The 19256-nt window shown below is 42.3% G+C and overlaps 1 protein-coding gene across 4 annotated transcripts in view; it reads right to left on the bottom strand.

Annotated features, from left to right (window-relative positions):
* Positions 1-19256, bottom strand: part of CPED1 (cadherin like and PC-esterase domain containing 1) — a 184526-nt gene that overhangs the window by 164891 nt on the left and 379 nt on the right. For 2 of the 4 annotated variants that reach the window (XM_068165086.1, XM_068165102.1), the window contains exons 2-3: positions 18332-18802; positions 2755-2941 (exon numbers count right to left, since the gene is read on the bottom strand). In XM_068165086.1, coding sequence (XP_068021187.1) covers positions 2755-2941; positions 18332-18583 — 439 coding nt within the window. In that variant the 5' untranslated portion in view covers positions 18584-18802. Of the gene's footprint in view, positions 1-2754; positions 2942-18331; positions 19255-19256 lie in introns of those variants that run through there. The other 2 variants (XM_068165093.1, XM_068165113.1) reach the window with 2 other exon arrangements.

The following is a 19256-nucleotide window of genomic DNA, read 5'->3' as shown; positions in this document are numbered from 1 at the left end:
TTGGTTGGTCTGCAAGAAGAGAAAACTTTCCACTGAAGGAAAGCGTTCTCCTGATTTTCTACTCTCTGGCAGCAATGAGCTCAACACAATGCTGCAGCCCAGGTGTGGAAGATGTCTTTGGAAGAGAGAGCTGTCACATTTGGATTTCAAATAGGAGTAGAGCTTGTCCCAAAATTAATAGCAGGCCAGCACACAAAAAAAAAGTTAGGAATGTTTTGTGGTGAATTTTTTTCCATATATGACTTCAGCTGGACTATTGGCTCTCAGCCATTCTAAACAAAAATCCTTTCAAAATTAGAGTGAACTTTGAAAGATACACAAGCAAGAGAGACTGTACAAAAAACATAAGCACCAGATAGAGCTGCTAAATAATACCAAAGAAGAAAGAATGATGCTTTTTATCTTTTTTTTACAACAGTCCCAATCTTTGTTTCTCAATCCATTACCTATATCTTTTTAATAGAGGCTTCAAGGAACATGGTGTTAAAAAAACTGTAGCACTCCTATTAGGAAAATATTATGACAAAGCCGAGCTCAAAATACCTTTCTCCAAAACAAGGAGTACTACCCCATCCAGAACAGTAAACCCCATCCTCTATTGGCAAAGAAAAATAACTTTGAGTGTAAGCTTGTTTGGTTCTAAAAACAAAAAGATGATTGCCTTGGTATGCAGACATGTTCTTTTACTTACTTCTTGCTTTTAAAATACAACTTCAAAGGTAGGCACTTACATAACACAGGGAATAGTTGAAGACAGACTTATTTTGCCGTGAAAGAGAACTAGTAGAGTCTAACTCTTCACCTTAAACTGGCAAGCACTTGGCTTTTTCAAATACTCAAACATCTGCTGAAAGAGGTAGGAAGTTCCTGGAAAATACCTCAAATTAAATTTTATTATTCTTTTCATTGCTGGAAAAAAAAAATATTACATAGAGTGCTGGCTCTAGCCTGTGAAATATAACTACTCACAGTTAATTTGCTATTTGCAGAGGCAGTGTTTGGAGGGTAAAATCCTGTACTGGAGAACTTCAACCTGTGCTGATCACTGTATCACAGTATCACAATACCACTAAGGTTGGAAGAGACCTCGAGGATCGAGTACAACTTGTCACCACAGACCCTTGACTAGACCATGGCACCAAGTGCCATGTCCAATCCCCTCTTGAGCACCTCCAGGGACGGTGACTCCACCACCTCCCTGGGCAGCACATTCCAATGACTAATGACTCTCTCGGTAAAGAACTTTCTCCTCACCTCGAGTCTAAACTTCCCCTGGCACAGCTTGAGACTGTGTCCTCTTGTTCTCATACTGGTCACCTGGGAGAAGAGACCAATCCCTTCCTGGCTACAACCACCTTTCAGGTAGTTGTAGAGGACAATGAGGTCACCCCTGAGCCTCCTCTTCTCCAGGCTAAACAATCCCAGCTCCCTCAGCCTCTCCTCTTCCTGTAGAAAGATCTACTACAGTCATTTTTTGGTTAGGTCATAACTGAATTTGTAAAACCCACTTCCTTGGCATTTTGAAACAAAAGCATTTCACAAAGATTGTGCACATGGTCCCCAGAGATGCCATCTTTTCTCTGCAGCTCATCTGACATTAGCAAAGCTTGCAGACACACTGTATCTGAGATGGATAGTGCTTAAGGTGAGGACCGTCTGAAAGCTGCCTATGAAACCAGATTAAAAGAAAAGAATGAGGTGAAGATAATTTACTATTTCTTAGTACAGCCTCCTGAGAAAACTGCTTCTTCTTAGTGGTGGAATTTTGAGCAGCCTCAAGTGTGCCAAATAACTACACTTTTCACTGATGAAGCTGCACTGATTGCTTAGAGCACAAAACAAAACTGAGCTCTCTGGTGAAGCCAGGAATGCATTGCAAGCAACACTTCCTTTAGCATGAGAAATAACTAACCACATCATTTTTCTGCTGACATAATGGTAGCCTGTGTATTTTTTCAGTTTTCTTGTTCTTAAAATTGACTTCCAGCAAGACCAAACTGAGATCACAGTTTTCAGTTCATACCTCTAAGTTGTCCAAGAGCACTTAAAAATAGTTGGCATATATAGAATTGGTACCAAAATCTCCTCTGTCAAGCCTTGTATAACCCTACACAAGAAAGCCACACTCCCTTGTGCAAGAGACTTCTTTAGTAGCCCACTTTAACTGTGGATCAAATTTCAACATCACACAAAAAGCCAACAGTAATTTAGCTCAGCATCTGCAGTATGTGCACAACATAATTCTTCTGTATCATGTGTTTAACAAACTTACAGAACAATCAAAACATTACTGGAGGAAAAAGCACACCTTCATGCATATAGCTCTTCTTTAAGAAGCAGAATGAGAAAGAACCAAATGTAGGAAAAACTAAAAATTAAAACCAACTAAATTTGGGGTTTTTATGAAATGCTCTACTGAAAAATCACACACTCATATTAATGAAGTGTGAGAAGTCACCAGGAACTGAATCGGTCTGATTGGCAAGACTATGATGGGTCTGATTGGCAAGACTATGATGGGTCTGATTGGCAAGACTATGATGAAGCACTCTGCTGCATTTTTTTTAACAGAAGGATATATCTCAGGAAGAACCATTTCATTGTGGAAAACTAGCTGCACAACTGAGAAGAGCTAGAATATGGGGTTTATCCTTGCTCACATTAAGACTTTATAAGCTTTACTGCTGTGGAAGGACACTAAATCAGTGCTAACATTTAGTAATTAATGAAGTAATTAAGTCCAATTATTCTTACCCTGGTAAGGGCCCTCATGTCCAGGATCTTCCATCAGCCTCCTGTTTTCAAGGACTGTGACTGTATATCCATGTTTTGCCAGGATACGCTGCCAGAGCTGACGGTCTGTTTCACGATGGGCAGGAGGCACGTAAAGAACTGCTCTTCTAGTACGGCTTCCAAAGTACTGGAGAAGAGAGTCATCAATCTACAGCAAAGATAATGCAAAGACAAGAGTTGTAGGGTAGAAACTCCTCAGCAGTAGTTGTCGTTTTTCATGGAAATAAACAAGTAATTTACTGTGACAATCTGGGAAATATTTGTGGTATAATTAAGACTCTTCTTTATGTCAAGGACTTCTGATTGCAAATTCCATTTTGTCTGCCCCACTGTTTTTTGGTTTTTTTTCCCTACCTTGTTTTGGACTGGTATTGAAAGAGTTTGAATGCTCAAGTAGCAATGGAGGATCGTTTAAAGATCTTTCACAGAAGCACTTTTGGCTGAAATCTGGGCTCTTCCAGTGAGCTGCTAACAGTACTTGACAGCTGACTTTGTGGCCTCGGGCTGATAAGCCAGTCACCTAAAAGAGAAGACTTGGGAGCGGATCCCATGCAAACCCTTCCAAGGAACATAAGTACTACAAAGATGTTAAGTGTTGTTCATTGTGACTAAGATAAAGAAGCAGGCAGAGGAGTCCTAAACAATACTGTACATTGCCGTGCCTCTAGAAAATAGAATGAAACCTTGTCAGATCCTTATTGCCATATTATTCCAACATGATTCTGCCTATAGAAGGACTGGCAGAGAGACTTGAGCAAGTGGAAAAGTGTATGGTGTCTCCAACAAATCCCAGAGAACTCTTGGACTGTCTACCATTTACTCTGTTTCCACCCAGTGCCTAGGGACATTGGCATCTACTGTGAGATCCTGAGTGTTTTGGCTGTCTCAAATAGCTCTGACCAGGGTTGGTAGAGGATAGGCGAGTCATAGCATCTATAGAGAACCATTCCTCTGTATACTAGCCTGGGATATGAGCTTCTTTCAAGGTAAAATGGAAAAGAGCCACCCCAAACACACAAAGATAGTGTCAGCTTGACATAAACTTTTGAAAAAAGCAAATGGCAGGGCCACTGTCATTGAATCATTAGTAAAGGGAGATAGCCTATGTCTTCTGTGTGATGGGTTGGCCATCAGGTGCTCATCGAAGCTGCTCTATCATTCATCTCATCAGCTGGACAGGGGAGAGAAAACAGAATGAAAGCCTCATGTGTCGAGACAAGGACACCAATTACCATTGAGGGCAAAAGAGACATGACTTGGAGAAACTAGTTACCAAATCAATCAGAGTAGGATAATAAGAAATAAAAACTGAATCTTAAAACACTTTCACCCTACCATTCCCTTTTTCCCAGGCTTAACTTCATTCCCAGTTTCTCTACCTCCTGCCCTTGAGTGTCACAGGGGAAGAGGGAATGGAGGTTGCAGTCAGTTCCTGACATATTGTCTCTGTTGCTCCTTCCATGCTTGAGCATGAGGTCCATCCCACATCAGACAGTCCTCTATGAACTTGTCCAGCATGAGTCTTTCCCACAGACTACAGTTCTTTACAAGCTGCTCCAGTGTGGGTCCCCTCCATAGAGTGCATTACTTCAGGAACAGACTGGTCCAGCATGGGTCCTCCATGGGGACACAAGTCTTACCAGCAAAACTGTTCTAGTGTGGGCTCCTCTCTCTATGGGGCCACAGATCCTGCCAGAAGCCTGCTCCTGTGCAGTTTTACCATGGGGTCACAGCCTACTTTGGACATCCACCAGCTCCTGAGTGGGGTCTTCTAAGGACTGCAGGTGGATATTTACTCCACTGTTAACCTCCATGGGCTGCATGAGGACAGCTTGGCTTAAGATGATTTTCTTTATGGGCTACAGGAGAATGGGCTACTCCAGCACCTGAAGCACTTCATCCCCCTGATTTTTCACTGACCATGGTGTTTGCCTCACATTTTCTCACTCTTCTCCAACAGCTGTCATGCAGCAGTTTTCTTCCCCTTCCTAAATATGTTATCACACAGGCACTACCACCATCACTGATGGGCACAGCCTTGGCTCAACTCAGAGCCAGATGGTGTTGGCCCCATCAGACATGAGGGAAGCTTCCAGCTGCTTCTCACAGAAGCCATCTCTGAAGTTCCCCTGCTACCAAAAACTTTCCATGAAAAAACAAATACAATTAGGCATAAAAATAGAATGAGAGAAACAAATCACTAATATCCAGAAGATATCATTAAAAGACAAGATTTTGCTTTTAGTAAAAATTAATTGTCTTTAGAGGCAGAACATACTATCATTTAAAGGACTAAATTCAGGATAGGAACTAAGTATTTAGCAAGTTTGTGAATTTCAACCTAGCAGGAGTAGGCAGTATATCTATCAAAAGCTATGTTATTCCATAACTTCTAATTGTAGTAAGCTTATCACTGGAGATAGGAAGTGATATATAAACAAGGCACCACCATTTTGTGCACAGCAGATCACACTGAAAAGAGACAGATGCTTTGACATAAACAAACGTCATTCAAGATGTGTCCAGTTGTTTATAGGCCTGGGGTCTAGTGATAAAGTCACTCTTCTCAGCAGTTTATTCCCCAGTTGCAGGATGCAGTTCTACATAAGGCAGCAGTGAGAAGCACGAACTATTCCAGAGCCCTGAACGTCTCTCTAATGTCAAGTCTGCTTTTGCTTCAGGGCAGACATCCCCTGTGGAAAGGGTTAGTTATCAATGAAAAGCCCCTGAAAAATATCTGTCAGAGTCTTCCATGTATATTTTCGAAATGTGCAACCCAAAACTACTTTAGACACTGGGATACTAAACTAAAGGTCAATCTCTTACTGGCCGGAAGAAGCACAAATAGCACAGGGTGAAGTCACAGGAACTGTGTTAGGTAACCTGTCAGATATCTTTCTCGGCACCCCAGTGTTTTTAAAATACATTCATCAGGTGTCAAGCACAGCAATAGAGCGTCTCAGATTTCCCTTCTCTACCAGAGCACCCACCATTCTTTCCCCTTCTGCCTTTGCCCCTCCCTCTTATCTTCTCTCTCTCCTGCAGCGCCAGCAGCTGCTGGCAGCCCTTCCTCTGCATTTTCCTGTTCCTAAATCAAAATCCTTGCTCTGGCCCCCATCCCGGGCTCCCTCTCCCTCCTCCTCTGGGAATTCCACCCAGATACTTCCCATTTTCCTTTTTGCTTGTATTGTGCAAGAAAACCAGGAGAGACACCTCACACTTTATTTTGTGAGTAAATCAAATTTTCCATCCTACACGTGCTGCAGCGGCTAGTGCTGTGGGGTGAACTGAGGACATGTGAGGAGCACAGAGGGGCTGCAGTGTAGGACACATCCCACTCTGGCTTTAGCTGGTGACCACAGCTAGTCCTGCTCCTGTACCTGCCACGTCAGCTGAGGGTGCTTGCTGCTCAGACTTGGCAGAGCTTTGTGTGCACCCCTTCTCGATAATGGATATTGTGCTTTGTTCATGCTAACCTCCCCACCTTTCTTCACGAAAGAGAAAACTCCTACAGTGTCACTCCTTCAAGAAAGTCCTTACTTCAAAGAAACTTCAACACCTTTATTTATCCCTGTGGGTAATACTCCAAAAGCAGCTCACACAAGGACTCACCCCAGCATGTCTTGAAGTCCATGCTTGGTGCAACCCAGAGTGGGCTCTGGCACCATCCAGGTCTGGGGGCTGAGCTGTGCTCACACTGCTCTCTCCACCTGGCTGGTGAGGCACAGTGTGAGAGGAACCAACTGGCCTAGAGGCACCCTTGAGGGCCCTAAGGGCTCCGTAGGGTCAGCCTGTACCAGCATGACTGCATCAGGTCCTCACAGAAGAAGGGAGCTCTACCTTCCATCAGCATGTCAGCGCTGTTACAGATGGCACCTTCCCAAGTTCCCTGGGAAGCAGCAGAAATTTTTACAATGCTCTAGCTTGGCAATGGCAAATATTCAAGAGAGCACTGATAGCAGCATAAAACAAAAAGCAACACAACAAAAAAGGGAAGTTCAGCAACAGTGGTAACCTAGGTCACTTCCACAAAACACAAATGGCCCTGAGTGGTTTCATGGGGCCTGCACAGTAGCTCACTCTCACCAGATGCCTTTCAGGGGTGCTCAGAGCTATCGCAAATTGAGCACAGCACTAGATGCTCCAGAGGGCTTCCCTTGGCACACACAGTCCAGAGACAGATTCACAGATTCACACAGTACATTGGGTTGGAAGAGACCTTGTCCAATTTCACTGCAGGGAGCAGCGACATCCTCAAGTAGATCTCGCTGCCACATCTAATCTGAACTTCAATGTCTTCAGGGATGGAGCTTCAATCGCATCCCTGGGCAACATGTTCCAGTATTTGACCACTCTTCTTTATTACAGCCAACCTAAATCTACCCTTCTCCAGTTTAAAACCATTGCCCCTCGTTCTATCTCCTTCTAGATAGTCCTTCTCCAGCCTGCCTTTAGGTCCCCTTCAGATATTGAAATGTAGCTCTAGGGTCTCCCCAGAGCCTTCTCTTCTCCAGGCTGAACAGCCCCAATTTCTTCATCAACAGAGATGTGTAGAAATACTTCAGGCTCATCTGTTCCCCCAGTCTCCCCTCCCACTACTCAGGCACTAGGCAGAAGGCATTTTTATCCTCTACCTTCCCAAAAAGCCATGATGGGATCTTTAGAACACCAAGACAATTAAGGGTCCTAAATTTAACAGCTTGACCTGATGCCTCAAGCTGCACCAGGGGAGCTTTAGCCTGGATGTGTGACCGTTTTAGGCTGTGCCTTTAAGAAAGGGACAGTTGCTGGAACACTCTGGCCGAATGGTTTGAAAACATGTAGATATTCTAAACTAATTTCATTGGTAGATTGGTAGAATGCAACTCTAAGTTTTAGTTCAGTTTGAATCTCAGCTAGTCCAGTCTGTTCTGTCTTTTCAGCCTGTCTGCTTCTGAGCAACAGCTGCGAGTTGGAGTTAACCTTGAAATGAGAAAACTAATGCTTGCATTCGCTTTGAGCTAACAGAATTTTCCTCCTTAATAAGTACCTTTTCTCTCTCTCTCTCTAACCCTTTTGGGAAAAAAGGGAGGTAGGGGGAGAGAAGGGGTACAGGGGGGGAACCCTCCTGGCTGGAGGGGGTTTTGTTCTGTATTACTTTCTTTGCTGTATATTTCATAGTTTCATAGTTTCATTCAGGGTTGGAAGGGACCACAAGGATCATCTAGTTCCAACCCCCCTGCCATGGGCAGGGACACCCCATACTAGATCAGGCTGGCCAGAGCCTCATCCAGCCTGCTCTTAAACACCCCCAGGGACGGGGCCTCCACCACCTCCCTGGACAACCCATTCCAGGGCTTCACCACTCTCATGGTGAAGAACCTCCTCCTCACATCCAGCCTGAATCTCCCCACCTCCAGCTTCATTCCATTCTCCCTAGTCCTATCACTACCTGATATCCTGTATATATTGTAAATACTGTATGTTGTGTATATATCCATCTGCATTTCATCCTGCTTGTAAATATAGCTCATATCCTTTGCTCCTCCAACTGAGTTAGCCATGGTTTCTTTGTGGGAGAGGAAGAACTGAACTTTCTCTCACCACCACAGGATGTTAGGAAGAAATTCTTCAGAGAGAGAGTGATTGCCCATTGGAACAGGCTGCCCGGGGAGGTGGTGGAGTCGCCATCACTGGAGGTATTTAGGAGGAGACTTGACGGGGTGCTTGGTGCCATGGTTTAGTTGATTAGGTGGTGTTGGATGATGGGTTGGACATGATGATCTTGAAGGTCTCTTCCAACCTGGTCTGGTCATTCTAGTCTAGTCTAGTCTAGTCTATTCCTGTTAAATAATATGAAGTAGTGTAGCTCAACACCTTTCACAGTGCTTGATTGGGATCCACGCATAGTGATGGCAAATTTATCTCCTTCAGCCTTTCCTTCCAAAGCTATTTGCAGTCCAGGTTGCAAGATACAACACGTCCTCTTCCAGACTAGTGCAATGTAGGGTTTTGTTTTGTTTTGTTTTGTTTTAAAGTGTGTTAGCTACACAGAATTTTTAAAAGCTCTAGCCAACTGCATGCTTGTAGCAAATGATTCCATAATTTTTTCCAAAGCTCTCTATAAATGCCTTACATCACTGGCCATGCTGATCTAGTTACTACTGGGTGTTTTTCAGACTTTCCAATATTACAGTAATAGCAGGGATGTTTATGTCCTTAGTCTGCTGGGGTTTATAAAATGTTTCTCAATCATAAAAACGCAATCTGGGCAGAGCTCTGGTATAAAAGAAGCAGAGTTCCATAGATGAAAATAAGATGTTCACATATTTCCCCATTTCATGGTTCTGATTTATTTTTTTTTTTAGCATTCCTATAACTTTAATGTGCACCAGGCTTAGCCCAAACAAATGGATCCATAACAGTTTGAATAATTGTTGAATGGTCAAATATTTTCATATCTCAACCATTGTTTATCTCTTCCCTAGTCTGAAGTCTCAGGTTGTTCGTTAGTAGGTCAGTTTATTACAGATTCAGCAAGGCTTAGGTGAAAGGGGATTGGTGAAGAGCTTCTGTGGCCCATGCCTTACCTAGAGAACTGTGTGGCTGTCTTCACAGAAATTAATGAGGCTTTACAACAAAGCTGATATTTCCCAGATGATTTAGGATAAGGCTTTGACATGATATACCTGCTTGCAAAACATTGCACTTAGCTGAGTCACTGACCTCATTTTAGTTCCACAGGCTGTTAACACAGGTGATCCACAGCCTTAATAGCTGATGCAAGCAAACCACAGTGGGCTAGGAAGTGAATTTAAAAACAATAATCATAAGAATCAATTTTTAAAGTATCTTTTCAGTTTATAGAATAACATGGAAAATGAAAAAGGAAACAAATTGACCTCCATAAAATTTATTAGCAGGTTTTAAGGAGTTATCAAATCAAATGTATATTCCTCTGAGGTCTTAACAAACTAGATAAATAGCCCCTTTTATATAGAATCATAGAATCAGTAAAGCTGGAAAAGACCTCAAAGATCATCAACTCCAATCAGTCACCCAACACCTCATGACTACTAAACCATGGCACCAAGTGCCATGTCAAATCCCCTCTTGAACACCTCCTGGGACAGTGACTCCACCACCTCCCTGGGCAGCACATTCCAATGGCCAATCACTCTTTCTGTGAAGAACTTCTTCCTAACATCCAGCCTAAACCTCCCCTGGTACAGCTTGAGACTGTGTCCTCTTGTTCTGGTGCTGATTGCCTGGGAGAAGAGACCAACCCCCACCTGTCTACAACCTCCCTTCAGGTAGCTGTAGAGAGCAATAAGGTCTTCCCTGAGCCTCCTCTTCTCCAGGCTAAACAATCCCAGCTCCCTCAGCCTCTCCTCATAGTGCATGTGCTCCAGGCCTTTCCCCAGCCTCGTTGCCCTTCTCTGGACATGTTCAAGAGTCTCAATGTCCTTCTTAAATTGAGGGGCCCAGAACTGGACACAGGACTCAAGGTGTGGCCTAACCAGTGCAGAGTACAGGGGCACAATGACTTTCCTAATCCTGCTGGCCACACTATTTCTGATGCAGACCAGGATGCCGTTGGCCTTCTTAGCCACCTGGGCACACTGCTGGCTCATGTTTAGCCAGCTGCCAATCAGCACCCCCAGGTCCCTTTCTGTTTGGCAGCTCTCCAGTGTCGTAGTTTGGGCTGGCTGCCCTCTGCTACAGGGGTGTTTCCTGTGTCCAGAAGTCCAGCCCAGTGGGTGGACACAGGAAATTAGGTTATTTCCTACCATGATCCCTTGCACCACTATAAGTTTCGCGGCGGGGTCTGGCACTTCCTCTTTTCTTCCTCCTCCGTCAGTCGGTAACATGGGGGAGAGATCTCCTGGCTTTGGGCCTTGCTAGGCCCAAGGCCACGGGGGGATGGGCAGTCTCAGATCTGGCCAGCTGAGACTAGCCTAGCAATGGGAGGGGGAAGAAGGAGCCCTGGGGGTCTCGGGTGTACCCTCAGGTAGGGATGGGATTTCTCTGGGTCTGTTTTGGGTTCTTTTTCTCTTGTCACTGTATTTCTAGTTCTCTGAACGCACTCACTGTTCTATTTAAACTTTCCATCACTTTTGCAATCTGTTTGTTTGAGTCGTTATTTCTGCGCGTGGTGGGGAGGGGGCCTGCCCCAACCCATTACATCCAGCCACTCCGACCCCAGCTTGTACCACTCCTGGGGTTGTTGTGGCCAAAGTGCAGCACCCGACACTTGGACTTGTTAAAATGAAAGCTCAAGAATTACATAACCATCCTTGTCTGACTGAAAATAGACATGTATTATCTGAGTTTCAATTCTTAGCTCTGTCTGTCTGCAACTTTCACATAGCTGTCAAATTCTCTGTTCAAGAGAAAATGTTTTGACATTTTCCTTGAGACCAGCTTATCCGATTCTAGGTTGTGAATGTTATAAAGGAAATTTACTGTATTAGGCTCTGAAGTTGTCATCTGTAGTACAGCATTTCTGAGTCATTCCAAAATCCCAAAATTTGGTCAGTAACTTAATCTTATGATATATAATTACCATTGCTGCTTCGGCCAAGAATAAAACAGCAAAGATATTTCAAGATGAGGAGAGAAAAAAAAGAGCCTTGGCATTTTTTCAGATTCCAAGAAGATTGCATAATTCCATAAATATTGATGCATTGTCTCTGCTTGGCAGAGAAGCAAATATACAGCTTGAACTGTTGCCCTAGAACTTCATTGACCATCACTTCAACTGCAGAAACAAAATTCTTCTTCCTAACATACTGGCCCAACTCATGTCTGCCTCAGCTTCTTCCAGGAAAGAACTTTAAAACTGTGAGTCATCTCTTCAGCTACTCAGTTCTGGTGGTTTAAGTCCCTGTGTTCATTACAGACAGCCACTCTTTTACACCAAGCAAACTAAAACTGTCAGAGTCTTTTCCAATACCTTCAAATAATCTGACTGCATCTTACTTTAATCTCACTGCTTTCTGCAGGTCCTGAGCTGCTGCAGAAGAGGTATATGAGCCACTATGCAAACCAAAAGGCCTCTGCCTGGAAGAGAAGTGTAACAGAAATACCATGAAAGAGAATCAGTGGTATATAAACAACTCTGGCACCACTAGCAATATTCACAGACAGTAAAATGCCTAAATTCCTATTTAGCTAGCAAAGGAATTGTGGATCTGCCTTTGATGCTAAATAGTACAGGGCACAACTGCACGACAAGCAAAACAATGAGTGGGACTCCTAGAAAACACCTCGCTGATATTAAACAGCATTAATAGGGAAAGTGATAATAAAAACTTCACATGTGGTTCCAATGCTCTAAGTTGTTCATTTGCAGAACTATGCAGACCTTTATTAGTTCCAAATGTGCCTTCTAAATTATTTTTCATGTTGGCATAGAAGTTCATAGAAACTGTAAGTTGTTCATAGAAACTGTAAGTTGTTCATAGAAACTGTAAGTTGCTCATAGAAATAGTAAGTTGCTCATACTACTGTTGCACACAGCTCCCATATGAAGAAGTTACAGAAAAGCTAATTTCCTGTTTCACTTTCTGGAGGGTATTTAAAGATCTTGGCTTTATGTTCTGTTAGATTTCCTAATCAGAAAGGACTGGGTTGTAGAATGAAATGGTTGGAATGTAATTCTGCTACTAACAGTTTGCTGAATAAATACCAAACAATCAGCTATGTTACTGGCCCTACTTTGGTGGCTAGTTTCTGTTGACTTCATAAACACAAGAGCAAACCTGGACTTATTTGCATAGTCATCACCACTGCTCTGAGCTGGAAGTATAGAAATATGTTATCAAAAGGTCTTTGCTTTGTGACTGCATGTAATGCATGGTACTGACTGCCTTGTTTTGAAAGCAATGAACCTATCCTACCACATCATCAAAACATCTATTTTTGAGGAGAGAGCTCCAATGCAGTGAATGAGTGAGACTCTGTCTTTATTTCCCATTTGCTGCTGACACATCCTTCTTGCAAGGTCTCCACCCTGCTCCTCTTTCCTGACTGCTACCACAATGGTCTTGGTCTTGCCCTTTATCACCAAAATATCTCTAGCTATCTGCACAGCAAAAATAGCCATTTCCTCAGAATGTTTTACATTTAAAAGGGGGAGGGGGGGGCTGAAATGTCCTGCTTTTGTAGGTTGCAATGTGAATGAGGTATCATTCCAAGGAAACCAGTTGCTGATACCGTATCACCTGCCAATTGCTTTTTCTTGACAGAGATTTAACACCACAAAAGTTCTTTTTTCTTTTGTGAGGAGAAAATAGTCCTCATCCACCTACAGTTTTCTATAAAATAAATGTTCCTCTTAAGAGTAAATTTACTTTAAAAATGCATCAAATAATATTATGCATAGTGTATTCTTTTCTAGCCAGAGCTCTCACTACACTCTCCTTCTGCATAACAGCAAAAATCACCTTCTCTTTCTATCATCCAGCTTCCTTTCTCCTTTTTCACATATTTATATTTCAAAGGTTTCCACTAATTTTGTTTTCTTTTCTTTCCATTTCTATTCCCACCTCCCTTTCTCTTCCCCTGCACAAATCCAGTCCCCTCTGTGCATGATCTTTTCTGTGTCTTCTGAGAGCACTGTTACTTTGCAGATGTAGTTGCCCACTCTGCCTCCCAAGACCAAATCTTTCCTCATGCCTTCTTTCATGACGCTCTTTTCATACCCTCTTCATTCTCTGCTTATTCTGACTGGAGCAAGTATACACTATCCAAAAAGATCAATAAAGAAACCCCAGACATATTCCCTTAGAGGGTGAAGTTAACCTGATTTCTTTTAAACGTCTGCAGTAACTCATGACAAATTTTGCATTAAAGACAGTTATTTCCATTGCCTATGGAGTCCAGCTTTCCGGCTCTGACAAGGCTGAGAGGAGCACTCAAGTAAAGGGAGGGTACTTCCACTTGAGGTGTCCTGGGTTCTAAACTTCTAGCAACAATTTCTCAGCATTTCAGTAATTTCACACCCAGTTTTCAAATGCAGATACCTGGGCCTGTACCTTGTGCAAGATGAATAGAATAGAATAGAATAGAATAGAATAGAATAGAATAGAATAGAATAGAATAGAATAGAATAGAATAGAATAGAATAGAATAGAATAGAACAAAACAGGTTGGAAGAGACCTTCAAGATCATCGTGTCCAACCTATCAGCCAGCACCACCTAATCAACTAAACCATGCAACCAAGCACCCTATCAAGTCTCTTCCTAAACACCTCCAGGGATGCTGACTCCACCACCTCCCTGGACAGCCCATTCCAATGGCCAATCACTCTCTCTGTGAAGAACTTCTTCCTAAACACCCATCCTAAGATGTTCAAATGAATCTTCCTTTAGGTCTTGGTTAAGACTAAACCATGATTATTACTTTTTGTTGGTTTTTTGTTGTTTCTTTCCTTCTACATAATATCTCTGAGATATGGGCACATCTCTCCCAGTCATTATCTTGCAAGATAATGCAGCCATTACGTTGTTAAGAATGAAGCCATAAAAAACCTTTACTCGCCTCTTTATAGCCCATCTTGGAGACAAATCTTTTACACCAAACAGAAGTGGCAGGTTGAGGGCTTTGAAAGGGGAAACAGCTTTTTTCACCATACCTGTTATATTTACTTTATTAAGATGCCAGCCTCCCTCCCTCACTCATTAAATTCTCATACAATCAGCTGCGTATCTCATTTGTTGTTAGATTTTGTTTCTTTTCTCAGCTGGCTTTAAATGGTCAAGGGATTTGAAGCAAGGCCTCTGTGAGTACACAGGAAATCTCTTTCAAGGCTCATCTTAAAATTTAAAAACCTAAGCTTTATTATACATTTGCCATGCTTAGAGAGCTAGTGTGCTAAAACAGTGCCTGCCACATGAGCAATACTTTCTCACTCATTCCTCTCAACAGCAGAGATACTACATCTACCTGGCCAAATTACACTGCTGAGCACAGACATCTGATTCTGCCTGAATTAATTCAGAGTGGAAATACAGTGTGCCCAGCTAATTAGCTCTTCTCAGAGCTGGCTGAGAAGCAGAAATGAATTACTTAAGATGCATTTAACAGTTTTAAATCTAGCTGGTAGTAAAGGTATTTCTGGCACAATACCATGCCAGGAAAACCTACACACAGGGCTTGTAGAGGCATTTTTTTGTTGTTGTTGATACCTACTTCAGTTTGGATGCTGCAGCACCAACTCTTCTTCTTAATATATCTATATTCACAAATATTCATTATACATGAAGTAAGTATGCCTGGCTCAACCTCAAGACAGCTTGCTGCTGGACATGATACCTCCCTCTAATGCCTGTGATGTTGGAGATTCATAAATAAAGCTCCTATTTTTCATGCTTCAATGTTATAGCTATTAACATATAATTCAATACTAGAAAATGCTGGCCTGTCTTCATGTGAAAATAGGGCTACAGGAACAGCTCTCCAACACCTTTTAAAAGTGTGATACCTGAGAGAGAGGTACTATGAGCCCTATCAGATTTTCCAGGCTATGAATGAACTTGGCATTTTGGCAATTGAAAAAAGGCAACTTGCGCTACGTGCCTGACACTAACGGCTCCATCTCAGGGCATCTTGAATGTAGTCAAAGACACGTTTACAAATCAGATTGGCTATTTCCAGCCTCATGCTTGTTTCACATTTGTCTGGAACTTTCCCTTCCAAAGTGAGATTTAATTGGAGATCAGAGATGCAGTGGTAAAGCTGCAGTTTTCCTCAGATCCTTCCCTCTCCTTGCCCCTGTAGCACAAAAAAGGTGTCACTGTTTTGGTTTGTGTGTTTTTTTTTTTGGGGGGGGGGGCTGTTCCTTTTGGTTGGTTGGTTTATTTTGTTGTCTTGTTGTTATGGGGTTGGTTTGGGGTTTTTGTTGTTGTTTTGTTTGGATATTTTTTTTCCTGAGGCACTTATTACAATGCAGTCTCTGAATGGAGTAACTATGGAAGGGGATTTTGCTGATGCAATAACATTCATAACCATATTGTCACAGTAGTCCTGATACAATACTGATTGTTTCTCTCAAGAAAGCAAGAATTAAACCTACCCCTATCCAGTCATAAGAAAGTTTGCAATGTGACAGATGCTGTGGATCAGAACCCAGAAACAGTGGGTGTTATCTAAAGAATATTACTTCCAGCAGAGTCTTCTTTTTCTTCAAATTTAGTCATGAGCTTTGATTTCATGAGACACCTTGTAATGTTTGCTTTAAGTCACTGTTTAACTGCACAATGGATTCTTTTTCTATTTCTTTTTTCTATTTAAAGTAAGAATACATGTGTGAACAGTTAATAAAAAAAAAAATTAGTCATTTGGACTCTATTTTAAAATATTTTACCAGAGTCTGGTGAAAGGTGTCCCCTGCCCATGGCAGGGATGTTGGAACTAGATGGTCTTTAAGGTCTCTTCCTGCCAAAACCATTCTATGATTCATACATGAAGATTTTAGCCAGACCTTTAAAGAAAACTTGTTTCCAATCTGGCTACTGTGAGTGACATGTGACTGTAAAATAAAACAGTGTGACGTTTCAAACATGACTGTTACTGGGTACCAAATAAAATCAAGCAAGATAACAGTTCAGCTATCTGAATAAGCAGTGGGCAAAAACACACAGTTCAAGAACAAGCTTTCAAAACAAAGTGGCAGAGAATTTTGGAGATGTTTGTCTTTTCTGCTCCTTGAGATTATTATTCAGCCCACACAAGCATCAGAATATTCTCTGGAAACAGAGAGCAACTTAGACTGGTATCACAACATGTGCAAAGCATTTTGTTCATCGTGCTCTTGGGGATTCTTTCAAGACAAATAGAGAGACAGCTATGGGTGGTCTTCAGAACTTGAAAAGGAATGTGTTAGGGTAGCACAAGCCTGGAAAACATACCTATGAGGCTTAACCCACGCATTTACATTTGTACTATAGGTTCAGCACGTGCATGTGGTAGTCACATCCAGCCATGCATGCTGGAGGGCAGTGAGTGCAGCACATTGTAAAAACACAAGCTTCATTCCATTTCAAACATCTAGCATACCAAGTTCAACACCAGACTGCATTTTTATAAGGCAAATTTTAAAGAAGGAATTACAGATATTTTCAGCCAAAGAGCATACTAGAAAGACTTTCCCATTATTTCACCAGTTCATACAGACTTTAGGTAGCCCAATGTAAGATACGAAATGTTCTTCGCCCTTATGACGGCAACAAGTAAAAAGGAAGGGACTATGTCAAAAGCTGTAACACAATGTGACCCACATCTGTCAGCTGTGCTTATTTCCCACTAAATCCTAATACCTCATGTCAAATTGTTGAACAGTTTCAAATCTGGATACCTGGTGTACTAAAAGGTCATTACATACAAAATTATGACAAATGCAGCATGCAGTAGATTTCTGCAACTGGTAAGATAAAGCTCTCTGACCTTCACAAAAAGAAAAATCTATTTATTTATATTTTTTTAAAGACTTAAGGTTGAAGAGTTCATGCCAAAGTTATTTCACATATCTGGTTTTGATTGTTGCAGGAGATGCAGTATATAACTGCTCTCCTAAAATCAATATCGCTGACCTTTCAGGCTGTGAAACTTGTCTAATCAAAGAAACAGCCTTCCAGTTAGTTTGGTTGTTGGTTGGTTGGTTGTTTTAATTTGAACTGCTCTGTGTGGCCATAATTTGTGATGTCACAGATTCGTGTTTGTAATCCTGGTACAGCTGCATATAAAACACCAGCACTGTGATAATTTCACAGTGCGATTCCTGCTTCTCTATTAGCAGCCCTTTACAGGACTGCAGAAAACCCGAAACATTTATGGTAGTGCTGATCACAGATTCCAGAGTAAAAATAACTACCTTAGCCTGGACCATTTAGCAAACCACACTTTCCAAGTAAAAGAACACTGTCTGCATTTTTCAGGCTTTGACACCCATTCTGGAAACCCTATATAAAATAAACATGAGGCCAGGTAACCTAAGGACAAAGGAAAATTGGTGGGACAAATGTTCCAAAGTAAATAGTGTGATTTTAAAATATGGAAAGTGCTTTTTCTTTTTTCCTTTTTTTTTTTTTTTTTTTTTTTTTAATTTCTCAAATTCCATTACAGTAATCTTTTCAGAAGAATACCAATGAAGTTCAAAAATGACTTGCAGATAACTTTAACACAGGGCAGCTGCAGTCCGGTGCTAATTAACAGCGTCAGTCACTTGCACGAAACCCCGCTGGCTCCTGATTTATGTGCCTGTACTGTAAAGCCTCTGAACCAATTCCCATAGGCAGAATAAAATATGGTCTGTGCAGCAAACTGAAATCTCCCTGGAGTCACAGAGCAATGCCATGTTTCAGATGAAGAACCGAACACACGCTGCGGAGCTGGTAATGGAGCTGTGCTTGCGCATCTGCTGCTGTCATTAGATCACCCATTTGTTTGTATACAGCAAGCTTAGGCTAATTTTAGCTGGACTCAGATGATCCTGCCACACTCGCTATCCCTCACTTTGCTAATTATTGCTCAGCACTCTGCTCCAGCTGACTTACCTTTTTCACTGTCTGTGAATTACTGCCAGGGAGGAAGCAGTGAGTGTTGCTTGGTGAGAGATCCTTGTATCTTGCTTGCTGTGTTTTAGTCAGTTTGCTGGGTGCAATTCCATTAATGACTGCTGAAAGGATGCCGCTGGTCATGAGAGGAGTGAGGGTCTGGCAGAACAGACAGATAGCAACCACTAAGGCCAGGAGGAAAGGACGTGGGCGACAAAGCCTGCGGCACCTGGGGACTTGCCCACAAACCATGGCCTCTTTGCCGTCCTCACTTTGCCCTTTGCCACATCGTGGATGCAGTCCAAGTAGCCACGTCTTACCAGGATAAAAAAAGATCAAAAGCACGCTTCACCCAAAACTAGCAAGAGTTTTCCCCATTTCTGAGCACTTTGCTGGTGCCTGGCAAGAACTTAGGGGTTCCAGAGGAGCAGAGGCTTGGGAAGTACACTCCCATGGGGGTACGGAAACAGCCTGTGAAAAAACAAAAAGTGAACAGCGACAAAGAGCACTGTGCCACGGGGCATCCTGCAAGAGGCTGTAGTGAGCTATTCCACACCACGCTCTCTGGAGAACAGACCTGCTGGCAAACAGGTGAGGAGCAAAAAGCTTCACCCCTTTGCAGAAGGAAATACTCAGGCAATAGTACCCAAGAAAGCAAGAGGTTAAAGCCTAGCACATCCTGTCTACAGCTGAAAAGAGTAAAAGAGTTTGCTAACTCTGTGAACAATCGTTTGCCTTTTTTTCCTTTCTTGCATTCTCAATTCCCACTTTGTTTTTACAATTTCCTTCATCCCAGTCCTTTTAAATTGCCTCCTTCCTGTCAGCATGCACAAGTTTCTCTCTAACAGTGAATATTTATCTGAGAACTGACAGACTACGAAGCTTTTCGTATGCATTTGTTTCATCCAGATCGCAAGTTCAAAGT

Source organism: Melanerpes formicivorus, unplaced genomic scaffold (genome assembly GCF_026170545.1).
Source record: "Melanerpes formicivorus ecotype bairdi unplaced genomic scaffold, bMelFor1.0.p_v2 SCAF_3, whole genome shotgun sequence".
NCBI classification, from domain to species: Eukaryota; Metazoa; Chordata; class Aves; order Piciformes; family Picidae; genus Melanerpes; species Melanerpes formicivorus.
Note: the sequence above shows the minus strand (reverse complement) of the source record. Positions and strands in the feature narration are given on the sequence as shown.